At 42.1% G+C, this 26,590-nt stretch overlaps 1 protein-coding gene across 1 annotated transcript in view; it reads left to right on the top strand.

The window, feature by feature from the left end:
• The window catches only part of abca4b (ATP-binding cassette, sub-family A (ABC1), member 4b), a 158,970-nt gene that overhangs the window by 6,539 nt on the left and 125,841 nt on the right, over positions 1-26,590 (top strand). Inside the window, exons 2-5 of the mRNA XM_068036820.1 lie at positions 4,621-4,714; positions 5,259-5,400; positions 6,711-6,850; positions 17,055-17,182. Of these exons, the coding sequence (XP_067892921.1) occupies positions 4,621-4,714; positions 5,259-5,400; positions 6,711-6,850; positions 17,055-17,182 (504 nt within the window). The remainder of the gene's footprint in view (positions 1-4,620; positions 4,715-5,258; positions 5,401-6,710; positions 6,851-17,054; positions 17,183-26,590) is intronic.

Here is a 26,590-nt window from a genome sequence, read left to right as displayed (position 1 = left end):
GTGATGCATTTGGGGAGGTCAAACGAGACAAAGGAATACATGATTAGTGAGAAAATACTGAGAGATGTGGAGGAAATGAGGGAGCTTGGAGTGAATGTCCACAGATCCCCGAAGGTAGCAGGACAGGTCGATAAGGTGGTTAAGAAGGCATATGGAATCCTTTCCTTTATTAGCCGAGGTATAGAATTTAAGAGCAGGGAGGTTATGTTGGAACTGCATAACTCATTGGTTGGGCCACAACTTGAGTACTGTGTGCAGTTCTGGTCACCTCATTACAGAAAGGATGGAATTGCACTAGAGAGGGTACAGTGGAGATTTACGAAGATGTTGCCAGGACTGGAAAAATGAAACTAAAAAGATAGGTTGGATAGACTGGGGTTGTTCTCCTTGGAACAGAGAAGGCTGAGGGGAGATCTGATTGAAATGTACAAAATTTTGAGGGGCCTGGATAAAGTGGAGGTGAAGAGTCTATTCATCTTAGCAGAGATGTCAGTGACGAGAGGGCATAGATTTAAAGTGATTGGTAGAAAAATTAGAGGGGAGACAAGGAAAAACCTTTTCACCCAGAGGATGGTGGGGATCTGGAACTCACTGCCTGAAAGGGTAGTTGAGGCAGAGACCCTCAACTCATTCAAAAGGAGTCTGGATCTGCACCTCAAGTGCCATAATCTGCAGGGCTACAGACCAATTGCTGGAAGGTGGGATTAGAATAGGTGGATTGTTTATCAACAGGCACAGACACAATGGGCCAAGTGGCCTCTTTCTGTGCCTTAAACATTCTATGATAAGGTCAGAAGTGGGGATGTTCGCTGATGATTGCACAATATTCAGCACCATTTGCGATTCCTCAGATACTGAAGCAGTCCATGTAGAAATGCAGCAAGACCTGGACAAGGCTTGGGCTGATAAGTGGCAAGTAACATTTATGCCACACAAGTGCCAGGCAATAACCATCTCCAACAAGAGAGCATCTAACCATCTCCCCTTGACATTCAACAGCATTATGATTGCTGAATCCCCACTATCAACATCTTGAGGGTTACCATTGACCAGAAACTGAACTGTGTAGCCATATATATACCATGGTTACAAAAGCAGGTCAGGGACTAGGAATCCTGTGGTGAATAACTTACCTCCTGACTCCCCAAAGCCTGTTCACCATCTACAAGGCACAAGTCAGGTGTGTGATGGAATACTCTCCACTTGCCTGAATGGGGGCAGCTCCAACAACACTCAAGAAGCTCGACACCATCCAGGACAAAGCAGCCTGTTTGATTGCACCCCATCCACAAACATTCACTCCCTCAGTCACTGACGCACAGTGGCAGCAGTGTGTATCATCTACAAGATGCACTGCTGCAATGCACCAAGACTCCTTTGACAGCACCTTCCAAACCAGCAACCTCTACCACCTAGAAGGACAAGGGCAGCAGATGCATGGGAACACCACCACCTGCAAGTTCCCCTCCAAGCCACACACCATCCTGACCTGGAATTATATCACCATTCCTTCACTGTCGCTGGGTCAAAATCCTGGAACTCCCTTCCTAACAGCACTGTGGGTGTACCTATCCCATATGGACTGCAGCGGTTCAAGAAGGCGGCTCACCACTACCTTCTCAAGGGCAATTAGGGATGGGCAATAAATGCTGTCCTAGCCAGTGATGCTCACATCCCATGAATGAAAAAAAAATGCAAGTGGAAGATCGCGCCTCTGTTTGGCCTCCACTCTATTCTTCAGCAGCCAACATCAGCTACCAATATGAGAATTCAGCACTGCTCTATTATTAAGAGATGGGGCTGCCAAATCATCCACAGAAGAATGAAGAAGTCCCCATTGATAGTTGACATCTCATGGCTTGTTTAGTAGTCACAATTGTGCTTGAAACCAAATTAGATGTCCAGCAATACTTGTGAATGCAGTCAAAATGTTTAGTGCATTTTAGGTTTATAATGGCCTGCATTTTGCGATTGGTGGTGAAGCAAGGGCACTTGCCACTGACCTTGGAGAAAGCTGCCCACATGGATGTAGCGATTTCTGTGGCGTGGTTTCCCCTCTCCCGACAGCAGTTTAAATCTCTCGCCAAGTCAAGAGGATGTCTTGGCGTGCAGCAGCAGTGCTGGCTGCAAACAGGTAAGGGGCCAATCCTATCAAGGTGTCTACAGGCAGCAAACCGGGAAGTTAAAAACACTGGCTTATCCTTTATTTCTAATTTAAATTTTCAGATAATGAAATAAATGATTTTGATTGAATTAAAATTAGGCTAAAATAAAGATAAGCAAACTTTTAAAAAAAATTAATAACAGGTGGAATTTTTTATCATTGTGGAGAAAGTTGACAATCCATAAAACTAAAATTTGCTTTTCAGGGCCAGTGAGGGTGTTTAGCAGTAATTATGAAGTTGGTACACCATTAAAAACCCAGTTACACCTCATTCAACAAGGTGTAAATGTTCAAGAGTATTTTACTGCAAGATCAACAGTGTAGAAGTGGAAATTTGCATCAATTCATGATTGCAATGGAGAATGCGGTTTATGGGAGCCTCCTCAAAGCTCCTCAAAGCACCCTATAGAGGAACCTAGACTCACTGACAGCAACTTCTGGACTTCCACATTATTCTGCGCCTGTCCGGATTCCTGAATTTGTGTACAGGTTCACTGTCATTACCACAGCAAAATCCGGGCCAATATCTCGAAAAATCAAGCTAAATACAGATAAGTTTTAGATGAAATGGAAGCTGAATAAGAATATAAATTAACCTCAATAAGTTAAAGTAATAATTAGTAATTGGGAATTTATACTTATAGTATACTCCAATGCCATGGTAGAATAGTTGCTAGCTATTTAATGTTAGAACAGTTAAGTTGATATTTTGATGTATTTATACAGATGATATACTAGACTGGCACTAGACAAGACAAAGCAGAATGCCTAGTTAGTTGGAATAAATCGTTGCTTTCGATTGGTTGTAGGAGCTGATGTTCCCAATCTCTTCTGGTATGGAATAATACATGGAAGGTGCTGCAGGCCTTTGCAGTAGCAAGGTATCGTGCTCTAATCAGAAGGTCGGACTGAGATGCTTTTAAACATCTCTTACTGCCTAGATATTGAACAGCACTGGCAATAGTCTGATCTATAGATCGGTTCCTTTATGGATCATTAAGATTCCTAAACAAAGAAAATCAAGCAATTTATTGAAAGGGAAAAAATGTTTTTGCTGAGGAAATGGAAGGTTTTGGACTGAGTGAGAGTTCAGAGCTGGAATTTTATAACTGGAGGCTCCAAATGGGTGAGCAAAATAATTGCATTAAGATTTTTCTTAATAGGTTTCTAAGGAACTTATGGAAAGTTGCACAGAGCATTGGGTATTTTGAGGGCTTATCAATGTTGAGTTGCTCTGATGATTTTATTCAGTGGATTGTCGTCTTTAACCTTAAACTTTGCTGCAAAATTCTGTTGATTTAGGGTTATTACAAATAATGGATCAATTCTGTGCAATCTAATATACTTGAGACAGGCACTTCGCTCATAGTTTTGTGCAAGCCTGAGGGAAGTATTTCCTCATGTGATATAGTTTAATGAGTTTTCACCTGTACTGCATGTCTTCTTGTTCAAACATTGGAGCTGTCTTTTACTAAAGCAAATAGCTGCAGGTTGAGTCAAGGGTTCAATTTATGTGTGAACATAATGTGAGCATAATCTTGTTGCTGATGATCTGAGTTTTGTCCATCCACTAGCTGCCGTTAAGTCATTTTTAAGATTCAGAGGACTGACGCAGAACATAACTGAGAGTCGCCTACAAACAGGGGAATTCTTGAATCATGATGTATCTTTAATCTGTTGTTGTCAATAATTAAGACATAGGGACAAACCTCGGAAAAGTCTGTGAGGAATACACCAGCTATTGATCCAGGCAGGTAAATGGCTGGTTTGATGACGTACCTTTTCTCTGTTAAGTAGTCGCATTATTACTTCCATGTCACCTGAGCTTGGCAAGAACAGTGCTATGGTCAAAGCTTTTCTTAAGTCTATTAACACAAGGAATGTGATTTGTTCCTGATCCGTTCTCCAGGTTATGTCATTTGTCGGTCAAAGACAATGCTGACTGATCTTTTTCTTCTGAATGCTAAACTGATCAGAGCTGATGGAAGTCTATGTAGTTGTGCTTCTAATTATACTTAATTGGGAGTCTTGATACAGCTTCCAGTAACTATGAACCCAGTGCACACATCAGTCCTAAAATGCAACATTATTTACTAAAGTGGTGCAATTTAGTCACAGTACATGGTGGAGTGGCCATTCCAAATTTTCTCCAACGGATTATGCCTGACTTGCAAATTGTAAACACCAGTAAAGTTTAAATCTGTTTCTAGCACAACCAACTTCAAAGTGACTGACAGAAGTATGTAACAATGGTGGACAAATTGTTGATGTGATCACCTACTCAACTGGCTGAGAGAAGTTATGGAAAACCAACGGGGCCAAATTAAGTTTGACGAGGGGTAAAATGGAGGAAACCTGGATTCAAAACAACCTAATAAGCTATTTATAAAACATAAATCTATTGGTTTTCTTTAACACTGCTCTTAAACTAATCCCAATTTTGTAATTTTTCCTAGCTCCGCTTCCTGGTGGAACTTGTTTGGCCTCTCTCTCTTTTCCTTGTTTTGGTTTGGCTGCGGAAATCAAATCCCCTCTACCAACAACATGAATGTAAGTCATAGCAAAGATTATGTACATCATAACACTTCTTGTTATTTCTAAAGTACTTCCATGTAAGTCGATGCCAAAAAGAAAGGTCATCGCTTTAAATCTCCAGACCTATAAGCTCGAAATTGCACACAACAGTATGTCACAAGGAGCTGCTGAGTGTAAGGTTTTGCAAGTGGATAACATTGGCAGGAGTCCCTTTCTGTTTTTGTTCTGAATAATAACTGCATGCCACAAGCTGCCCTAATTCATCAATCTCTTTCCCCAAGAGGTGCATATTTCATGGACAGAGAATGATAACAACAGTGTGGTGCGGCATGGAGAAGCTTTCTGGTGCTTGGGCTGAAATTGAATAGTTGATACAGTTCCAAGGACACTTGGTTTAGCTGAAGTATTAGCACAATCAGAAGAAACAAAGTGAGAAACAGAGCTCCGTTCTTCGGAATCACCAGCTTTGTTTTAAAAGGAGAATTTACATAAGTTTCTAAGAAGAATAAACTTGCAGACAACATATTTTGAAACTTCTTTGCATGTTTTCCCTATTTAGGCCATTTTCCCAATAAAGCGATGCCCTCTGCAGGAATGTTGCCATGGTTACAGGGAATTTTCTGTAATCTGAACAACCCCTGCTTCCGCTACCCTACTCATGGAGAATCTCCTGGTGTGGTTTCAAACTACAACAACTCCATGTAAGTATGATTTAAGGATTCATGGCTACAATAACCATTTGTTATAATGCATTTGAAACAACCTAAAATGTTACAGATGGAAAATGAATGCTGACAGCAGTGACATTTGTGAGAATAAAATTAACAAGTTGTAAATGTATATATCAATAGATGATCGATCGCAGGTAGCTCACTTATTCATTCATAAGTGTAAAATAGTTTTAAAACTTTAACATAACCCTAAATAAATTAGCTATGAACATTGCTGATGTTTCAGTTATCCCTTAATCTGTTTTCACCTTTGTTGACATATCTACAACCCTTCTTTTAGCTGTTGTCCTTCTGTGAAGGTTGTGACTGGTGCTGGTGTGTGATGCCATGCCAGAGTGACCATTCTTCATTAGAGGCTTGTGAGTGAAGGTTGGGAGGCTATAAGGGGGTGATGAGATGCTGGATGCCGATCCCTTCAGTCTGATTATTTTTCCTCCTCCCATTGACCCAGCATGGTTTGTTATTGCAACTAATGACTGGATTGAGCTTAATTGTCATGTCAGTAGTGGCTGAGATCAAATCTTTGGCCCTTGGTTCATGGCACTGTGCTTTAATGCTACCCAACTCCCTAAGCAAGTCCAATTGTGGGAATGTATCATGAAAGCTTAAATATTTTGTCTTCTTTGGCATTTACAGATCGAGTCAAGTGCATTAATTAATTTAACATATTCGTTTTTCAATTATCTATTAAAGCATGATAAATGCTTATGTGTCAGAAAGCTTACTAAAAATAATTTTTGTTGATCTCTGCATTCAGTCTGTTGTACATTCTCTCATTATCACTTTTATGGACATATTTACGGGAGGCTAGCAAATGATTTCTCCTCGTCCACTTCTAATGGTGCTGACTCTTGCTGGATTACAGTTCCAAGAGACCAACAGCTCGCTACTTCCTCACTGAAGTGGTCATTCCTCATGAATGAGCCATATCAGTGAGCTTCTCAACAATGGAAGGCATTGTAGCTGAGGCTAATCCTGTTCTCACCTGATATCCAAACAGGCATATTTTCCAGCAGTGAATAGTAGTCAGGAGCAGGGAAAACTTTCCTCCCCATACTCTCCCAGGCTGAGTGAGGTAAATTGTAGCACCACAACTGCTGCCTTGACTGAGACCAGCTGACTCTGTGTAGACTAAGGGCCAAGTGTAGACCCAATAGCTCTGCTTCAACATTGATATTTTTCTATGTACATTGTTAAAAGGTAGCAGCTAAAGTTTTATGTGAATTTGAATCAAGTGCTGTGAAACCAACATTTCCAAGTTCTCCTGTACTTCTTTCTAGACTTGCTCGAGTGTATGCAGATGCTGAGGAACTGCTGTTTGAGAAACCAGAAATCTATAAGCTGAAAAAGATCTGGGATGATGTGTGTTTTCTGTCTGACTTGATGGATTTACTCAGAACCAATCCCAAAAAAGTTGCAGGCAAGAAGAACCTTTATTATAAGAAAGATTTGCATTTATATATCGCCTTTCATGACCCTAGCACGTCTCAAAGCACTTAACAACCAATGAAGTACTTTTGAAGTATAATCATGGTTATAATTCAGGAAATGTGACAGCACAGCAGGATCCCAAAACAGTAATTAATTAAATGACCAGATAATGTTAGGCCCGATTTAACTTACCCAGAGTTAAAATTGGGCCAATTCAATGCATTTTATTGATATTGGTTGAGGGATAAATATTGACCAGGACACTGCGGAGAACTCCACTGTTCTTCTTCAAAATAGTGCCATGAGATCTTTTATGTCCATCTGACCAAGCAAATGGGGTCTCGGTTTAACATCTGATCGAAGTCTTCAAGATATTAACAGGAAAAGACAGGCTAGATAAAGATAAACTATTTCCGTTGGTTGGAGATTCTAAAACTAGGGAACATGGTCTAAAAATTAGGGCCAGACCGTTCAGGAAAGATGTTAGGAAGCACTTCTTCACGCAAAGGGTGGTAGAGGTTTGGAACTCTCTCCCACAAACAGCAGTTGAAGCTAGAACAGTTGTTAATTTTAAATCTGAGATAGATAGATTTTTGTTAAGCAAAGATATTAAAGGATATGGGCCAAAGGCAGGTATGTGGAGTTAGGCCACGGATCAGCCATGATCTCATTGAATGGCGGGACAGGCTCAAGGGGCTGAATGGCCTACTCCTGTTCCTACCTTCCTATGTTCCTATCTCATCTAAAAGACGGCACCTCTGACAGTGCCGTGTTCCCCCTAGCACTGCAGTGTTGGCCAGGATTTTGGTCTCAAGTCTCCAGTGTGTAACTATGAATCCACAGCGTCCTGATGCAAAGGTCAGAGTGCTACCTCTGAGCCATGTTAATCACTAAGATTATTGTGGATTGAAATTTAGCTCTCTGGATGGGGTGGGAGTGGGTGTGGGGGCGGTGGCTTGTCTTGTAATTCTTGATAGACCTGTGTTGATATTGGACAAATGCAACTGCTGTACTGAGAGAAGAGCTGTGAAAGCTCCAGGTGTTGCATACAAGCTCTCTATTCTTGTTCTACAGATACCAATTGCACCTCTACTTTTGGGTTTTGCTGTAGGTTTTCATGGTGCCTGTAATGACTAAAATATGTACTAGATCAGACAGAATCGGAAGATTTTAGGACTAGTTTAAGATTATACTTTTTTTAATTAATTCATGGAATGTGGGTAATGCTGGTCAGTCCAGTATTTATAGTTCATTCCTAACTGCCCTTGAGAAGGTGCAGATGAGTCACCTTCTTAACCATTGCAAACATGGCAGTTTGGTACAACTGAATGGCTTGCTAGATCATTTCAGAGGGCAGTTAAAAGTCAACCGCGCAATTACATGTATCATACGGATACTACATGGAGGGCCCATTTGGCAGCAAAAATGCTCAAATGTAGAGAAAAGGCAAAGCAAATCATGAAGTGGAGATCAAATGACACCAAGTTTAGGTGTGAAAAGCCTGCAGAATTCAGTATGATGTAAAAACTGAGGGGAGGCAAGGAGTTCTGTCGATTTGAAAGTTCTCAGAAAGTGTTAGAGTATGAGGTTGTGGGTTGAGTTTTGATATTGGGGGCTGGAGACTGTGGCGCAGCACATTTGGAGCTTGAAAGAAGCAAGAGGGGAAAGATCAGAGGTTTTGCTGACCAAAATAACATTGATAAACTAGAAGAGGGGAAGAAAGGTTGTAATGGGGAAACACAGGCTGAGAGCTAAAGGTGAAAGGATATTCTGACTTCAAAGGGGGCATAAAGCATGTTAAAATGGCTTCCCCAGAGTTGAGAGTAATTTTTAAGTCTTTTTTTTAATTTGTGGTATGTGGGCATCACTAGCGAGGCCAGCATTTATTGCCTCTCCCTAATTGCCCTTGAGAAGGTGGTGGTGAGCCACCTTCTTGAACCACTGCAGTCCATGTGGGGTAGGAACACCCACAGTGCTGTTAGGAGTTCCAGGCAGTTCCAGCGACAGTGAAGGAACGGTGTGTGACTTGGAGGGGAACTTGCAGGTGGTGGTGTTCCCATGCATCTGCTGCCCTTGTCCTTCTAGGTGGTAGAGGTCACATGTTTGGAAGGTGCTGTCTAAGGAGCCTTGATGAGTTGCTGTGGTGCATCTTGTAGATGGTACACACTGCTGCCACTATGCGTCAGTGGTGGAAGGAGTGAAAGTTTGTGGATGGGGTGCCAATCAAGCAGGCTGCTTTGTCCTGGATGGTGTCGAGCTTCTTGAGTGTTGTTGGAGCTGCACCCATCCAGAAAGTGGAGAGTATTCCATCACACTCCTGACTTGTGCCTTGTAGATGGTGGACAGGCTTTGGGGAGTCAGGAGGTCAGTTAATCGCTGCAGGATTCCCAACCTCTGAGTTGCTCTTGTAGCCATGGTATTTTTATGGCTATTCCAGTTCAGTTTCTGGTCAATGGTAACCCCCAGTATGTTGATAGTGGGGGATTCAGCAATCGTAATGCAATTGAATGCCAAGGGGAGATGGGTAGTGTTACGACCAGGTGAAAAAGGTGTCTCGGGGTCCCTTTCAGCTTTCGCCTGGTCTTACCGTAACAGGATTTAATTTTAATCACATCGTGTTTTGAGCTCCCCCTTGGTGAATCCTTGTTTACCGCTTTCCAATTATAAGGCAAAGGAATGAGCACAAACAGGCTTTCTTAGGTTTAAAGAAGAAAAGTGAAATGTATTAAAAACTTAAACTTAAACTCTAATTCGGTTAACGCCTACGGAAACACACTGCACTCCACACAAGCATGCCTATGCGATACGCACATGCAAATAGAGTCAGAAAAGAACAGAAGAAAAGCTACAGTGGAAAGATTTGAGGCAATGTCTGAAGAGTTTCTTGTTACTGTGCTTCGAGATCACTGTAGTCCTTTTGTAGGTGGTTCTTGCTTTTTGTTGGGGTCCAGTATTCCTCTTAAACCTTGTTCACTGTAGAAAACTTTTCTGTCTTGTCTTCAATGGATTCTAAAGCTGGTGAGAAAGAGATGAGCAGACAGGAGAGAGATGTTCTCAATCCAGGAGCCAGGAGCTTTCTGCCAGTTCAAAACTCTGTGGCAAGTTCAAATTTTAAAAAACTCAGGTTGCCCAGCAGGTTAGTCATGTGACTAGTGGGTGTGACTATGTCTGTTTGTGTATTCGGTCATCTTAGCAGCCAACCTGGAATGCGAGCTCCTCCGCCCTCAACATCTGGTAATCAAAAGTCGATTGTGGATTAAATTGGAGCAGGGAGTAGCCCCTTTGTCCTTTCCAAGTACTGTCTGTTAATAATATGCAAAAATGTCCTTCCGGCCAGGGGCTTGTCAACCCCTTGTAATAGGCCTTCTTTTCTTCCCAGCAACAATTTTAAAATTTAACGTCCATGTGGCGAAATTAATGTGCCTCATTCTTGGCAGATGGGAGCCTGCATAACATTCAGGCTTCTCTCTTGTTTGAGATAGTCATTGTCTGGCACTTGTGTGGCACGAATGTTACTTGCCACTTATCAGCCCAAGCCTGAATGTTGTCCAGGTCTTGCTGCATTTCTACATGGACTTCTTCAGTATCTGAGGAGTTGCGAATGGTGCTGAACATTGTGCAATCATTAGCGAACATCCCTTCAGACACTTATGATTGAAGGAAAATCATTGATGAAGCAACTGAAGATGGTTGGGCCTCGGACACTACCCTGATGAATTCCTGCAGTGATGTCCTGGAGCTGAGATGATTGACTTCCAACAGCCACAACCACCTTCCTTTGCAATAGGTATGACTATAACCAACGGAGAGTTTTCCCCCTGATTCCAGTAGACTTCAGTTTTGCCTGGGCTCCTTGATGCCATACTCGGTCAAATGCTCCCTTGATGTCAAGGGCAGTAACTCTCGCCTCACCTCTGGGGTTCAGCTCTTTTGTCCATGTTTGAACCAAGGCTGTAATGAGGTCAGGAACTGAGTGGCCCTGGCGGAACCCAAACTGAGCAGGTTATTGCTGAGCAAGTGTCACTTGATAGCACTGTCGACGACACTTTCCATCACTTTACTGATGACCGAGAGTAGACTGATGGGCGGTAATTGTCCGGGTTGGATTTGTCCTGCTTTTTGTGTAAAGGACATACCTGGGCAATTTTCCACATTTCCGGGTAGATGCCAGTGTGGTAGCTGTACTGGAACAGCTTGGCTAGGGGTGCGTCAAGTTTTGGAGCACAGGTCTTCAGTACTATTGCCAGAATATTGTCAGGGCCCATAGCCTTTGCAGTATCCAGTGCCTTCAGTTTCTTGATATCACACAGAGTGAATCGAATTGGCTGAAGTCTGGCATCTGTGATGCTGGGGACCTCAGAAGGAGGCCAAGATGGAGCATCCACTTGGCACTTCTGGCTGAAGATTGTTGCGAATGCCTCAGCCTTATCTTTTGCACGATGTGCTGGGCTCCCCCATCATTGAGGAGATTTGAGGGGATATTTGTGGAGCCACCTCCTCCAGTTATTTGTTTAATTGTCCACCACTGGATGTGGCAGGACTGCAGAGTTTAGATATGATTCATTGGTTATGGGATCGCTTAGCTCTGTCTATCACATGCTTTTTACCCTGTTTGGCATGCAAGTAGTCCTGGGTTGTAGCTTCATCAGGTGGACACCTCATTTTGATGTATGCCTGGTGCTGCTCCTGGCATGTCCTCCTGCACTCTTCTTTGAACCAGGGTTGATCCCTGGGCTTGATGGTAATCGTACAGTGGGGATATGCCAGGCCATGAGGTTACAGATTATGATGGAATACAATTCTGCATCTTATGGATGTCTAGTTTTGCATTGCTAGATCTGTTCAAAATATATCCCATTTCGCACAGTGGTAGTGCCACTCAACACGCAGGAGGGTATCTCAATGTGAAGACAGGACTTCGTCTCCACAAGGACTGTGCGGTGGTCACTCCTACCAATACTGTCATGGACAGATGCATTTGCGATGAGGTCAAGTATGTTTTTCCCTCTTGTTAGTTCCCTCACCACTTGCCGCAGACCAAGTCTTGCAGCTATGTCCTTTAGGACTCAGCCAGTGGTGGTGCTACCGAGCCACACTTGGTGATGGATATTGAAGTTCCCCACCCAGAGTACATTTTGCACCTTTGCTACCCTCAGTGCTTCCTTCAAGTTCTGTTCAACATGGAGGAGTACTGATTCATCAACTGAGGGCAGGCAGTAGGTGGTAATCAGCAGGAGGTTTCCTTGCCCATTTTTGACCTGATGCCATGAGACTTCATGGGGTCCGGAGTCAATGTTGAGGACTCCCAGGGCAACTCCCTCCCAGCTGTAGACCACTGTGCCGCCACCTCTGCTTGGTCTGTCTTGCTGGTGGGACAGGACATAGCTGGGGATGATGATGGCAGTGTCTGGACATTGTAAGGTATGATTCCGTGAGTATGACTATGTCAGGCTGTTGCTTGACTAGTCTGTGGGTCAGTTCTCCCAACTTTGTCACAAGCCCCCAGATATTAGTAAGGATAACTTTGCTGGGTCAACAGGGTTGGGTACGTTACCGTTGTTGTTTCTGGTGCCTAGGTCAATGCCAGGTGGTCCATCCAGTTTCATTCCTTATTGACTTTGTAGTGGATTGATACAACTGAGTGGCTTGATAGGCCATTTCAGAGTCAACCACATTGCTGTGGGCTGGAATGACATGTAAGGACAGTAGTTCATGATCACCATTAGACTAGCTTTTTTAAAACCAGATTTAGTAATTGAATTTAAATTCCACCTTCTGCTGTGGTAAGATTTGCACCCATGTTCCCAGAGCAATAAAAGCAAAATACTGCGGATGCTGGAAATCTGAAACAAAAACAAGAAATGCTGGAGTCACTCAGCAGGTCTGGCAGCCACTCAGCAGGTCTGCCAGACCTGCTGAGTGACTCCAGCATTTCTTGTTTTTGTTCCCAGAGCAATACCCTGGGTCTCTGGGTTACTAGTCTAGTGACAATACTATTATGCCACTGCCTCCCCAGAAGTTCTGAATGGACTTGGCGTTGTAGAGTGAAATGAGTTGTTGAGCAAAGAAATAATGAAACAGAAAACTGGGCACCTCAGAAGCAGCTTTATCAATGGAGAGGATGCGGGAGTTTAACTTAGACCAGAGGAGTTACTGAAGCCTCTAGGGTGAAGTCATAAGACATATTGCAATAAAGCAATAAAGCAGTTCCGAAGAAGGGTCACTGACCCGAAACGTTAACTCTGCTTCTCTTTCCACAGCTGCTGCCAGACCTGCTGAGTGAATCCAGCATTTCTTGTTTTTGTTGCAATAAAGCTGTTGGTCAGGGTTTTGAGAGACATGAGGATTCTGTGTTCTTTGAAGAACTGAAATAAACAATATATTGTTCCATTGAAGGGCATGGAGGAGATCAGGATGTAGAGTTTCAATCATTGCAGTCAAGACGTGTTCTGAATGTAAAGTGGATAGGATTATATGATGAATGAATGAGGTCATTGCCATAAGGAGTGGGAGAGAGAACAATGCATCATTGAATTCCTGAGTTAATGGGAAAAGAATCAGAGGAAATGCTATAAGCTGCAGTAAAAGCATGGAAGAACTTGCATCTATGTTGTATCTTACCACATTGTCAGCATGTCCCAAAGCACTTCAACCAATTCATTACTTTTGAAGTTTAGTTACTGTTGTCATAAAGGCAAAAGAAGTGGACAATTTACACACAGCCAGATTCTGCGCGCAGAAAATCAGATGAATGGTCAGTTAATCTAATTTTGGTAGTGTTGGCTGTGGGAGAAATATTGTCCGGGGCACTAGGAAGACTCCCTGCTTACCTTCAGATTGTGCCGTTGGATCTTTTATGTCCACTTGAATAGTCTGGCAGGGCATTGGTTTAACCTCTTATCCAAAACACTGAAAGAACAGAGAGACCTGGTTTTACATACACGAATCTGTCAAACAGGAATGGAGAGCTTTTATGCAGGATCTGGAGCTGTGCTTCTTTCAATACAGCAGTTGCACTGGTCTATCACGAATGACAAGACACGCCCCTTCATCCAAAAATATGACTTTCAATGCATAATAATAATATTAGTATTTGCATAGCTCGCCTATGAATCGGGGGCTGTGAGTTCAAGTCCAACTCTAGAGACTTGAGCACAAAATTTAGGCTAACGCTGTAGTGCAGGACTGAGGGAGGGCTGCACTGTCAGAGGTGCTGTCAAAGGAAAAAATATATAGCCATGTAGGTAGCATTGGTGGGAGCTATATGCTGGGAACTTGTTTAGAGGTGAACCATTTGTCCTTGGAATTATCATACAATTCAACAAAATATTCAGGGTAGAATTCCCAAAGTGCATAACATAAGAAATAAATCCATGCTGAAAACAATACTGCCAATTAAGGAGTAGGTCAAAACCTTCAAGGTGTATTGTGAAAGTGAGGGGTAGTTTGAATATCAATAGCGGCAAGACAAGTTATCTTTCTTAGGCTGTTTACAAGCAAATTTCCAAGAGGGAAAGACAAACTGAGACAAAGAAAGATTGAAAGAAGTATAGACAACTAATATAATGGTAGAATATAACGAAGTAATAGAGGGAGGTTGTTTATCAAGATCATTAAGAACAAATTTAGAGGAGAAAAGTGGCGCAAAGAGCTTTTTTTCCCTTAGAGTTAACAACTCCATCAGGACAGAAGAGGGTGGAAATAAGATTCACCAAAATAACAGGAGACGGCATTGACATTTGGCAAATCTGTCTCTCATTACCACAATTAACACTGCAGTTCATTAACCAGATCAGTCAAAGGCTGCTTATAAACTAACTACTTTTGTGTATTAAAATGTTATTATTCTGAATAGGGTGGTGGTATCTGAACCATAGAATAGAACAACACAGAAGGAGACCATTCGGCCCATCGAGTTTATGCCAGCTCTTTCTAAGAGCAATCCAGTTAGTCCCACTACTCCTCACTTTCCTCATATCCCAACAATTCATTCCCCTTCAGGTATTTATCCAATTCCCTTTTGAAGGCTACTATTGAATCTGTTTCCACCACTTTATCAGGCAGTGCATTTCACTAACCACTTATTGTGTAGAAAAGTTTTTCTTCATGTCGCCTTCATTTCTTTTGTCAATCGCCTTAAATGCATGTGTTCTGGTTATCAATCCTTCAGTCATGGGAAGCAGTTTCTCTTTATTTACTCTATCTAAACACTTCATGATTTTGAAATCGCCTCTATGAAATCGCAACTCAGACTTCTCTGCTCTAAGGAGAACAACCCCAGCTTCTCCAGTCTGTCTAAGTAAGTGTATTCCCTCATCCCTGGAAACATTCTAGTAAATCTCCTCTGTACCCTCTCCAAAGCCTTCATGTCCTTCCTAAAGTGCGGTGTCCAGAATTGGATACAATACTTCATTTACGGCTGAAATAGTGTCGAGCATAACTTCCTGGCTTTTGTGATCTATGTCTCTATTTATAAAGCCCACGATCCCATATGCTTTATTCAACTGTTTTGTTAACCTGTCCTGCCACCTTCAAAAATTTGTGTACAAACACCCCCAGGTCTCTCTCTTTTTGCACCCCTTTAAAATTGTACCATTTAGCTTCTATTGGTTCCCCTCATTCTTCCTACCAAAATGTGTCACCTCACACTTTTCTGCATTGAATTGCATCTACCAAGTGTCCCTTCAGTCCACCAGCCTGCTTATAGCCTCTTGAAGTTTATTGCTGCCAACCTTACTGTTTACTACACTTACAAGTTTCGAGTCATCTACACATTTTTAACCCCACAATCCAAGCCATTAATGTATATCAAAAATAGCAGTGGTCCTGGTACTAATCCTTGGGAACTCTACTGTATACATCCTTCCAGTCTGAAAAACAACCATTCATCCCAAATCTGTTTTCTCTCCCTTAGCTAATTTTGTATTGATGCTGCTGATGTCCCTTTTATCCTATGGGTTTGAATTTTGCTAACTAGCTCATTATTTGATACTTTATCAAACATCATTTACCCTCTCTGTTACTCGTCAAAAAACTCAATCAAGCTAGTCAAACATGATTTGCCCTTTACAAATTTATGCTGGCTCTCCTTTATTAGTTCATGTTTGTCTAAGTAATTTTCTCCCAGATTATTATTTCTGGAAGCTTCCCCATCTCTGATGTTAAACTGACTCACCTGTAATTCCCAGAGTTGTCCTTCTCCCCCTTTTTGATCAAGTGTGTAACATTTGCAATCCTCCAGTCCTCGCACCAGCCTGTATCTAAGGAGAATCAAATGATTGGGATCAGCACCTTTGCAATTTCTATTCTACTTCCCTCATCAACCTAGGATGCATTCCATCCGATCAGGTGACTTATCCACTTTATCTTTGACAAAGTCCTCTGAATATACTCCAATGTCCTATCTGATTAACCTAACAAAGTTAAAAAACATAATGCACTTTGGTAGATAATGTGAATAATATCTATATGACACTCCTGGTTTTATGTTGGATTTTATGGGATGTACAGTACAAATAGAAGAATAGTGTACAAAAGTAAGAGAGTTATGATAAACCTTTTTAAATCACTGGTTAGGCCTCAGCTAGAGTATTGTGTCCAATTCTGGGCACCACACTTTAGCAAGGATGTCAATGCCTCAGATAGGGTGCAGAGGAGATTTACGAGACTGTTACCGAGGATGAGGGACTTCAGTTACGTGAATAGACTAGAAAAGTTGGTGTTGTTCTTCTTAAAGCAGGGGTGGTTAAAGAGGAGATTTAATAGAGATGTTCAAAATCATCAAAAGTTTTGATAGACTAAATAAGGAGAAGCTGTTTCAGTGGCAGAAGAGTCATTAACTAGGGAACACAGATTTAAGGTAATTGGCAAACAGCCAGAGGTGAGATGACATTTTTTTTTTGCACGGCAAGTCATTGTGAACTGGAATACACTACTCGAAAGGGCAGAAGATTCAATAGGAACTTGCAAAAGAGATTTGGATAAATACTTGAAGGGGAGAAAATTGCAGTGCCATGGGGAAAGAGCAGGGAAGTGGAACTAATTGGGTGGGTCAAATGGCCTCATTCTGTTGTGTAAAATTCTGAGATCTGCAGTCTTACATTCTGACAAAGTGAAACACAAAATAAGTTAAGTCAAGAAGAACTTCCTTCGTCTATTTTTCTGTTTTCACAATATTCCTGTTTTATTTTAAGGGAGAGGTATTCGAATCAAAGATATTCTGAAGGAAGATGAAATCCTGACCTCCTTTTTACTCAAAGAAGTTGAACTCTCAGACTCTGTTGTTTATCAGTTGATCAACGCCCAAGTGCGGCCTGAAGAGGTGAGTGTTACTTTGGCTATGTCCCTTGTGTGATGCCAGGAATGAGAAAAGGTGATTCTGCCCATCAAGCCCACTCTTTTCACCTTCTACAGACGATAACCTTAATCATGGACTCTATCAACTCGCCCAGCCCTGTGCTCCAGAATGTTGGTTCTCATTCAAAATGCACCCACTTGCACAGAGTTAAAATCAGGCCCCAATAACTCTGTTTTTCTCTCCACAGATGCTGCCTGACCTGCTGAATTTTTCCAGCATTTTCCTTTTTTATTCGAGCTCCAGAATGCCCAAGTGAATCAAATTATTACTATCTCATGGCTCACAGAATCATCTGATGTCCTAGATCCAGAATATTTGCATATATTCATTATTGAAACAGAAATTTGGTGTATGGGGGAGACAATTCATTGGCATGAGGGTTGATTCATCCATGTCCCAAGAACTCCCGCGCAAGTGTACTGAAATAAAAACAGAAAGTGCTGGAAATCCTCAACAGGTCTGGCAGCATCTGTGGAGACAGAAACAGAGTTAACGTTTCAGGTCTGTGACCTTTCATCAGGTGTACTGAGTTGGGTTGATACAGGGGAAAATCAGAGGAAGGCTCATCCTGGGCCATGTGCCTCCTAGTGGCTGGTGCAGAGTGAGCTAAGGAGTAACCTGACAGCAGGCTTTATTTGCAAATGTTGGAGCGACTGGGGAGGACTGAGAACTGGGGAGAAGATAGAGGGGTTTATAGAACAACAACAACCTGCAACCTCTATCCCTGAAAAGAACAAGGGCAGCAGATGCATGGGAACACCACCACCTGCTAGTTCCCCTCCAAGTCGCACACCATCCTGACTTGGAAATATATCGCTGTTCCTTCACTGTCGCTGGGTTAAAACTTACTCCTGGTGTACACCACATGGACTGCAGCGGTTCAAGAAGCTGGCTCACAACCACCTTCTCAAGGGCAATAGGGATGGGCAATAAATGCTGGCCTTGCCAGTGACGCCCACATCCCATGAACAAATAAGGAAAAAAAAACTTGCGTTTATATAGCACTTTTAACATAGAAAATTGTCCCAAGAAGTTTCACAGGAGCATTATCAAACAAACCAACATTAAAACAAAACAAAATTCTCTGCACAAAATTTCATCCTTCTATATAATTAAAAATCATAATCAAACCCTTTCTAATGAAAAAAAGCTTTAAATAAAAGTGTTTGAGAATCTGTTGGAACACATTTATTTGCAAGTGCAGTGCACACCCTTAACCAAAGGTTTTAGACACAGTGCAGCCCTTCACTCACTGCATGTCTGAGCGTTGAAGTAATTGCAATCTGCATCAGAATGTTCCCTTTGGTAATAGTGTGTGGCCTCAAATTCTTTAACAGATGGAATGCACTAGTGTGGGAAGCAGTACTGACTGACAGTGCCGGGAAAATAACAAAATTGGAACACAGCGCTAAAGAACCTTTTCATATGCAAATAATAAAATAATGAGAAAACATCCACGTATGCTGTGATTCAAAATTACCCAGACTTAACCACCTTAGCCTTTATTAGAAGCTTTGAGCTATAGAGCTCCTATAGAACTGTCAGCACATTTTTTGGCAGGGTTCTTTGACCAGTGTGTATTTCTGGGTGTTTGTGGTTATGACACATGGATAAGGCCCGAATAGTAATCTAGCAAACAAATAGTGCAATATCTTCACATCTCACACATAACTGCTGGAATGTCGAAGGACTTACAGAAGCTCGCAAAGGATTGACTTGTGGCTTTTCTGTTGGAATCAATTTTTAGATTTGTTTTCAGACATAAAGCGAGTTATTTACTATGTGATTAAATTAAAAGAGTTTCAGTTTGATTTAGAGTGTACAAATAGACTGTGGAGTTAATGTGCCCTGTGAAGCAACTGAAGTCAAGGGTCATAATGTATTTATAATATATTCTGCGATTGAAGCAGACCTGTTGCCTTTGCCTAAAGAGCAGTGTAAAGCTGCTGTTGTGGGCTATCATTGCTGTAAGTGAGATCATTTGGACAAAGTGGTCTCACTTTACACCAAAAGCAGTGCCATCTCAGGTGGACATTAAAGATTTCATTGAAGTATTTGAAGAGGAGCAGGAGTGTTGTTCCCGTGTTGTGGCCAGCATTTATTCCTCAACCAACATTACTTAAAAAAAACACATTGCCTGATCATTTATCTCATTGTTGTTTGCGGGAGCTTGCTGTGCACAAATTAACTGCAACGTTTCCCTATACTACCACAGTGACTACACTTCAAGAATATTTTGTTGGCTGTAAGGTGCTTCCTGAGGTCATGAAAGATGCGAGACAAATGTACTTTCTTTTCTTTTTCTTTCTTTTTCTTTTCTTCTCCCCCTCAACTTTATCAGAGTAACGCCTCATCCCCAACTGCCAGGGAGCCTAAATGATCATAACAGTGTCAGACCACATGAGGCTGGGGATAGTGGGGTGGGATCGTCTCCTGTACAATTTGATCACCTATATATCCTCCTCCCACTAGACCATCAGGGATGAAATGTTACACTAACCTAAACTTTAATTACAATTTGAAATACAACACCTACCTTTGGTACTGTGTCTCCAGTCCCATATGTGTGCAGCTAAAGGCTGATATTTGAATTTTTTTTTAATTCATTCATAGGATGTGGGCAACGCTGGCCAGGCCAGCATTTATTGCCCATCCCTAACTGCCCTTGAGAAGGTGGTGGTGAGCTGCCTTCTTGAACCGCTGCAGTCCATATGGGGTAGGTATACCCACAGCGCTGTTAGGAAGGGGGTTCCAGGATTTTGACCCAGCGACAGTGAAGGAACGGTGATATAGTTCCAAGTCAGGATGGTGTGTGACTTGGAGGGGAACATGCAGGTGGTGGTGTTCCCATGTATTTGCTGCCCTTGTCCTTCTAGTTGGTAGAGGTCGCGGGTTTGGAAGGTGCTGTCTAAGGAGCCTTGGTGCATTGCTGCAGTACATCTTGTAGATGGTACACACTGCTGCCACTGTGCGTCGATGGTGGAGGGAGTGAATGTTTGTAGATGGGGTGCCAATCAAGCTGCTTTGTCCTGGATGGTGTCGAGCTACTTGAGTGTTGTTGGAGCTGCACCCATCCAGGCAAGTGGAGAGTATTCCATCACACTCCTGACTTGTGCCTTGTAGATGGTGGACAGGCTTTGAGGAGTCAGGAGGTGAGTTACTCACCTCAGGATTCCTAGCCTCTGACCTGCTCTTGTAGCCACGGTATTTATATGGCTACTCCAGTTCAGTTTCTGGTCAATGGTAGCCCCTAGGATGTTGATAGTGGGGGATTCAGCGATGGTAATGCTGTTGAATGTCAAGGGGAGATGGTTAGATTTTCTTTTGTTGGAGATGGTCATTGCCTGGCACTTGTGTGGTGCGAATGTTACTTGCCACTTCTCAGCCCAAGCCTGGATATTGTCCAGGTCTTGCTGAATTTCTATACGGACTGCTTCAGTATCTGAGGAGTCACGAATGGTGTTGAACATTGTGCAATCATCAGCGAACATCCCTTCCGACCTTATGATTGAAGGAAGGTCATTGATGAAGCAGCTGAAGATGGTTGGGCCCAGAACACTACTCTGAGGAACTCCTGTAGTGATGTTTTGGAGCTCAGATGATTGACCTCCAACAACCACAACCATCTTCCTTTGTGCTAGGTATGGCTTCAGCCAGCGGAGGGTTTTCCCCCTGATTCCCATTGACCTCAGTTTTGCTAGGGCTCCTTGATGCCATACTCGGTTAAATGCTGCCTTGATGTCAAGGGCAGTCACTCTCCCCTCACCTCTTGAGTTCAGCTCTTTTGTCCATGTTTGAACCAAGGCTGTAATGAGGTCAGGAGCTGAGTGGCCCTGTCGGAACCCAAACTGAGCTTCATTGAGCATCATTTTCAAGAACATATCTGTGTTCCTGATTGGTGCGCAGTAGAACTTAGAATTATAGAATCATAGAATGATATAGCACAGAAGGAGGCCATTCAGCCCTTTGTGCCTGTATCAGCTCTTTGGTAAGGCTATCCAATTAGTCCCACTCACTCCCCTGCCCTTTCCCCATAGCTCTATATCTCCAATTCCCTTTTGAAAATGACCATTGAATCTGTTTCCACTGCCCTTTCAGAAAGTGTATTCCAGATTATAGCAACACTATGTAAAAAAAAAGTTTCCTCATGTCACTTCCGGTTCTTTTAGCAATCACCTTAAATCTGTATTACTGACCCTTCTGCCACTGGAAATAGTTTCTCCTTATCAATATCATTCAGGATATTGATTACCTTTGTCAAAGCTCCTCTTAACCTTCTTATGAAGAACAATCAGCTTCTCTAGTCTCTTCGCTTAACGGAAATCCCTCATCCTTGGTCTCATTCTAATAAATCTCTTCTGCATCCTCTCTAAGACTTTAACATCCTTCCTCAACTATGGTGCTCAGAAATGAACATAATACCTCAGCTCAGGCCTAACTCGTGTTTTATAAAAGGTTAGCAAACTTCCTTGCTTCTGCACTTTATGCCTCTATTAATAAAGTCAAGGAACCCTCGGCAGCCTTCTCAAATTGTCCTGCCACCTTCAAAGATTTGTGTGTATACACCCCCAGGTATCTCTGCTTCTGCACCCGCTTTAAAATAGAAAGAAACAGCTGCATTTATATAGCACCTTTAATGACCACAGGATAGGATGATGCATAGGAAACAGGAGCAGAAGTAGACCATTCGGCTCCTCAAGCCTGCTTCGCCATTCAACTAGATCATGGCTGATCTTCTATTTCGATGCCATTTTCCTGCATTACCCCCATATCCCTTGATATCTTTAATATCGAGAAATCTATCGATCTCTGTCTTGAATATACTGAATGACTGAGCCTCCACAGCACTCTGGGATAGAAAATTCCAAAGATTCACCAAAGGCAAATGGTAAGTTGGCCTTCATAGCGAGAGGATTCGAGTACAGAAGCAGGGATGTCTTGCTGCAATTATACAGGGCCTTGGTGAGGCCACATCTGGAATATTATATGCAGTTTTGGTCTCCTTATCTAAGGAAGGATGTTCCTGCTATAGAGGGAGTGCAGCAAAGGTTTACCAGACTGATTCCTGGGATAGCGGGACTGACCTATGAGGAGAGATTGAGTCGGTTAGGATTATATTTGCTGGAGTTCAGGAGAGTGAGGGGAGATCTCATAGAAACCTATAAAATTCTAACAGGACTTGACAGGGTAGATGCAGGAAGGAGGATCCCGATGGTGGAGGAGTCCAGAACCAGGGGTCATAGTCTAAGGATACGGGGTAAACCTTTCAGGACTGACTGAGATGAGGAGAAATTACTTCACCCAGAGAGTGGTGAGCCTGTGGAATTCGCTACCACAGAAAGCAGTTGAGGCCAAAACATTGCATGTTTTCAAGAAGGAGTTAGATATAGCTCTTGGGGCTAAAGGGATCAAAGGGTGTTGGGCAAAAGTGGGAACAGGCTTCTGAGTTGGATGATCAGCCATGATCATAATGAATGGTGGAGCAGGCTCGAAGGCCCGAATAGCCTACTCCTGCTCCTATTTTCTACGTTTCTCTGTTTCTCTGAGTGAAGACATTTCTCCTCAACTCAGTCCTAGATGGCCTACCTCTTATTCTGAGACTGTGTCCCCTGGTTCTAGATCGCCCAGGCAGGGAAAACATCAATTCCTGCATCTACCCTGTCAAGCCTTCTAAGAATTATCTATGCTTCAATGAGATCACCTCTGATTCTTCTAAACTCTAGAGAATATAGGCCCCGTCTCCTCAATCTCTCGTCATAGGACAATCCCACCATCCCAGGAATCAGTCTGGTGAACCTTCATTGCACTCCCTCCAAGGCAAGTATATCTTTTTTTAGGTAAGGAGACCAAAACTGTGCACAATACTCCAGGTGCAGTCTCACCAAGGCTCTATACAATTGCAGCAAGACTTCTTTACCCCTGTACTCAAATCCTCTTGCAATAAAGGCCATTTGCCTTCCAAATTGCTTGCTGCACCTGCAAGTTAGTTTTCAGTGACTTATGAACAAGAACACCCAGGTTCCTTTGAATATCAACACTTCCCAATCTCTCACCATTTAAGAAATACTTCGCCTTTCTGTTTTTCCTATCAATGTCCCAAAGTGCTTTACAGCCAATGAAGTGCTTTTTAAGTGGAGTTACTGTTGTAATGTAGGAAATTGTACCATTTAGTTTCTATTGCCTCTCCTTATTCTTTCTACCAAAATGTATCACATCACAATTCTGTTGTTAAATTTCACCCACCATGCATTCCCCTGTCTATGTTTGCCTGAAGACTGTTGGTATCCTTTTCATTGTTTACTACATTTCACCATCATTTACTACATTTTCGAGTTTCTTCAATTCTTTCAGTATTCCCAGCATCAGATTCTATTGTGAAAGGCGCTACCCTTTTCTTTTTACCTTGTCCTTATCCTCTAATATAAAACAATTGTAGAGATTCAGCCCACACTCGGATTATAGTTTCAGTCTGACCCTCATCCCCAATTGTAGCAATTTGACAGATTCCTAGGTTCAAATAATTCATCCAAAACAGTCCTGATTCTATCAAATGATCAAATATCAATATATAACAATGTAGCTGAATAATTATAGGAAGAGTGAAGATTTTTAAATTAGATTCTTCAAATCAAGTAGACCCATGAATATTTTAAAGTAGAATGGTACTGCAGTCATTTAAAAAAAAAGTTAATCTGTAAGGTATGAAAAGTTATTTTTTTAAACATTTAATCGAAGTGAAACTTGAAATCCAGTGTCTGGTATCACATTTTTTTCAACCTTTAATGTACTTTTACAAATTTTATGAATAAGGTACATAGTCCAAATTTGACATTACATAAAGTGCAATGCAAATCAGTTTCTTTCAATAGAGTACATGAGATGCTTCACTACACTTGCCATTGCAGGTTACATTTATAATGTACATTTACATTTCATGTCAAACATTCTCTGGTGCAAACAGCCCAAGGAGTTTTACGCTATAGCAGGTCATTTTGGAGTGCTTAGGAGGCCAACAGTGAAGCCTGCCTGAGGACTTTATTATAACATTACTGTGCTGTTGGCGGGGTACCTTGGAAAAACAGGGAGGTAACCACATAACCCACAGCTCCCTTTAGGTGGGTGTGTGTTCCATAGCAGCTGTTTCACTGAACAGAACCCTCCCACAGGAGCTGCAGTTCTGATCATCTGCTTTCAGTTGGGAGGGATGGGGGGGAATGTTTTCCAATGAGGCAAAGAAATAATAAAAGCAAGAAAGATTCAAAACAAAGTAAGTTGGATACATTTCAATTGATAAAATCATAGCTCTTAACATCTTGTCCTTTTAACATCTTGAAATATTTGACCAGTCTGTTGAAGACGTTCAGATAATTAATCTTTAGACACATCAGTAATCCAATTACCCAGACAATGAGCTATAATCAGTCCTAAAATATTTATTGAATTTTAGATATCAGCAAATGCACAGCGGGACAGTTATGTGCTTTCATTAGGTTAACCACATTCTGTGTCTTCAATGTTGTTGAAGGATGATACTTTGATAATATTTGCAAAGTTGACCTTGATTCTCTGACTAAACAAATCGCATCAACAAGCTTCTGATGTCAGTTGCTTGGTTACCAAGCATTTGTCAGCTGGGTAGGAATTGTGAGCTTGGTAAATTTCCTTAGTTGCTTTTGTCCAAAGCAAGCAACTGTGTGAGAGATGTACAATTTATTTGATTACAATCAATGGAAAATGCTATCGATGAGATTGTGACAATGTGTCAGAGTGAGGTACAACACTGGAGTAGTTAGGTTTGAATTTGTGATCCCAATTTGAATGTTCTTAACAGGTTTAGTTTAGTTTAGTTTAGAGATACAGCACTGAAACAGGCCCTTCGGCCCACCGAGTCTGTGCCGACCGTCAACCACCAACTTATACTAATCCTACACTAATCCCATATTCCTACCACATCCCCAACTGTCCCTATATTTCCCTACCACTTACCTATACTAGGGACAATTTGTAATGGCCAATTTACCTACCAACCTGCAAGTCTTTTGGCTGTGGGAGGAAACCGGAGCACCCGGAGAAAACCCACGCAGACACAGGGAGAACTTGCAAACTCCAGGTGTTGAGGGATGTATCAGAAGGTTAGCAATACTTTTATATGGATTACAAAAAAAAACTTGATGGAACTATGTAGTGAGTTTCTGTTCATCTTCTCATACTTTTTCTCTTCCCCATCCACTCCTGTTTAGCTCATGATAAATATACTGCACGGAACATCTTACATGGGAGAGATGGTGCATCCTTGCATAAGGGCTGCTTTATCACTGACTAGAATTATATCTCCTCATTGCTCTCCACATCATTCTGGGCTGTAACATTATGAAGAAACTTGAATGAATTTGTTTAGAGAAGGTTGTTGCATCAAAGCACATGTCAACAATCGCTTGCATTTATATGCTAGTAAAACTATAGTAGTTTAGTTTAGTTTAGAGATACAGCACTGAAATAACCCTTCGGCCCACCGACTCTGTGCTGACCATCAACGACCCATTTATACTAATCCTACACTAATTCCATATTCCTACCACATCCCCACCTGTCCCTATATTTCCCTACCACCTACCTATACTAGGGGCAATTTATAATGGCCAATTAACCTATCAACCCGCACAGACACAGGGAGAACTTGCAAACTCCACACAGGCAGTACCCAGAATTGAACCCGGGTCGCTGGAGCTGTGAGGCTGCGGTGCTAACCACTGTGCCATTGTGCCGCCCTTATGTAATAAAACGTCCCAAGGCGCTTGGCAGGAAAATTTTCAGACAAAATTTGACATTAAGCCACACAAAGAAATATGATAGTCAAAAGCTTGGTCGAAGAGGTCGGTTTTAAGGAGCAAATTAAAGAAGGAAAGAGAGGTAGGAAGGTGGAGAGGTTGAAGGAGGAAATCCCAGAGTTTAGGGCCTAGCTGGTGAAGGCAACGGTGAAACAACGAAAATCGGGCAGGAACAAAACACCGGAATTAGAGGAGCGCAAAGATCTGGGAGATTATTAGGGCTGGATGTGGGAACAGAGATAGGGAAGGGTGAGGCCATGGACGGATTTGGACACTAGAATGCGAATTTCAAAATTGAGAGGTTTCCAAACTAATGTAGGTCAGTGAGCACAGGTTAATGGCGGAACAGGTCTTGTTGCAGGCAGTGGAGTTTGAGCTCAGCTTTACTGAAAGTGGAAAGTAGGAGGCCACCTGAGAGAGCAGAGTCTCTATTTGTACCTAAGAACTAGTGAAACTCAAACTGTAAAATCTGAACACTTTATAAAACAAGTATTTCGGCCTTGATACCCCCAAATCTACAGCATTTGAACTTTCAGAACACTTG

The sequence above is a fragment of the Heterodontus francisci genome, chromosome 8 (genome assembly GCF_036365525.1).
Source record: "Heterodontus francisci isolate sHetFra1 chromosome 8, sHetFra1.hap1, whole genome shotgun sequence".
Taxonomy (NCBI): Eukaryota; Metazoa; Chordata; class Chondrichthyes; order Heterodontiformes; family Heterodontidae; genus Heterodontus; species Heterodontus francisci.
This window is presented reverse-complemented; position numbering and strand designations above follow the sequence as displayed.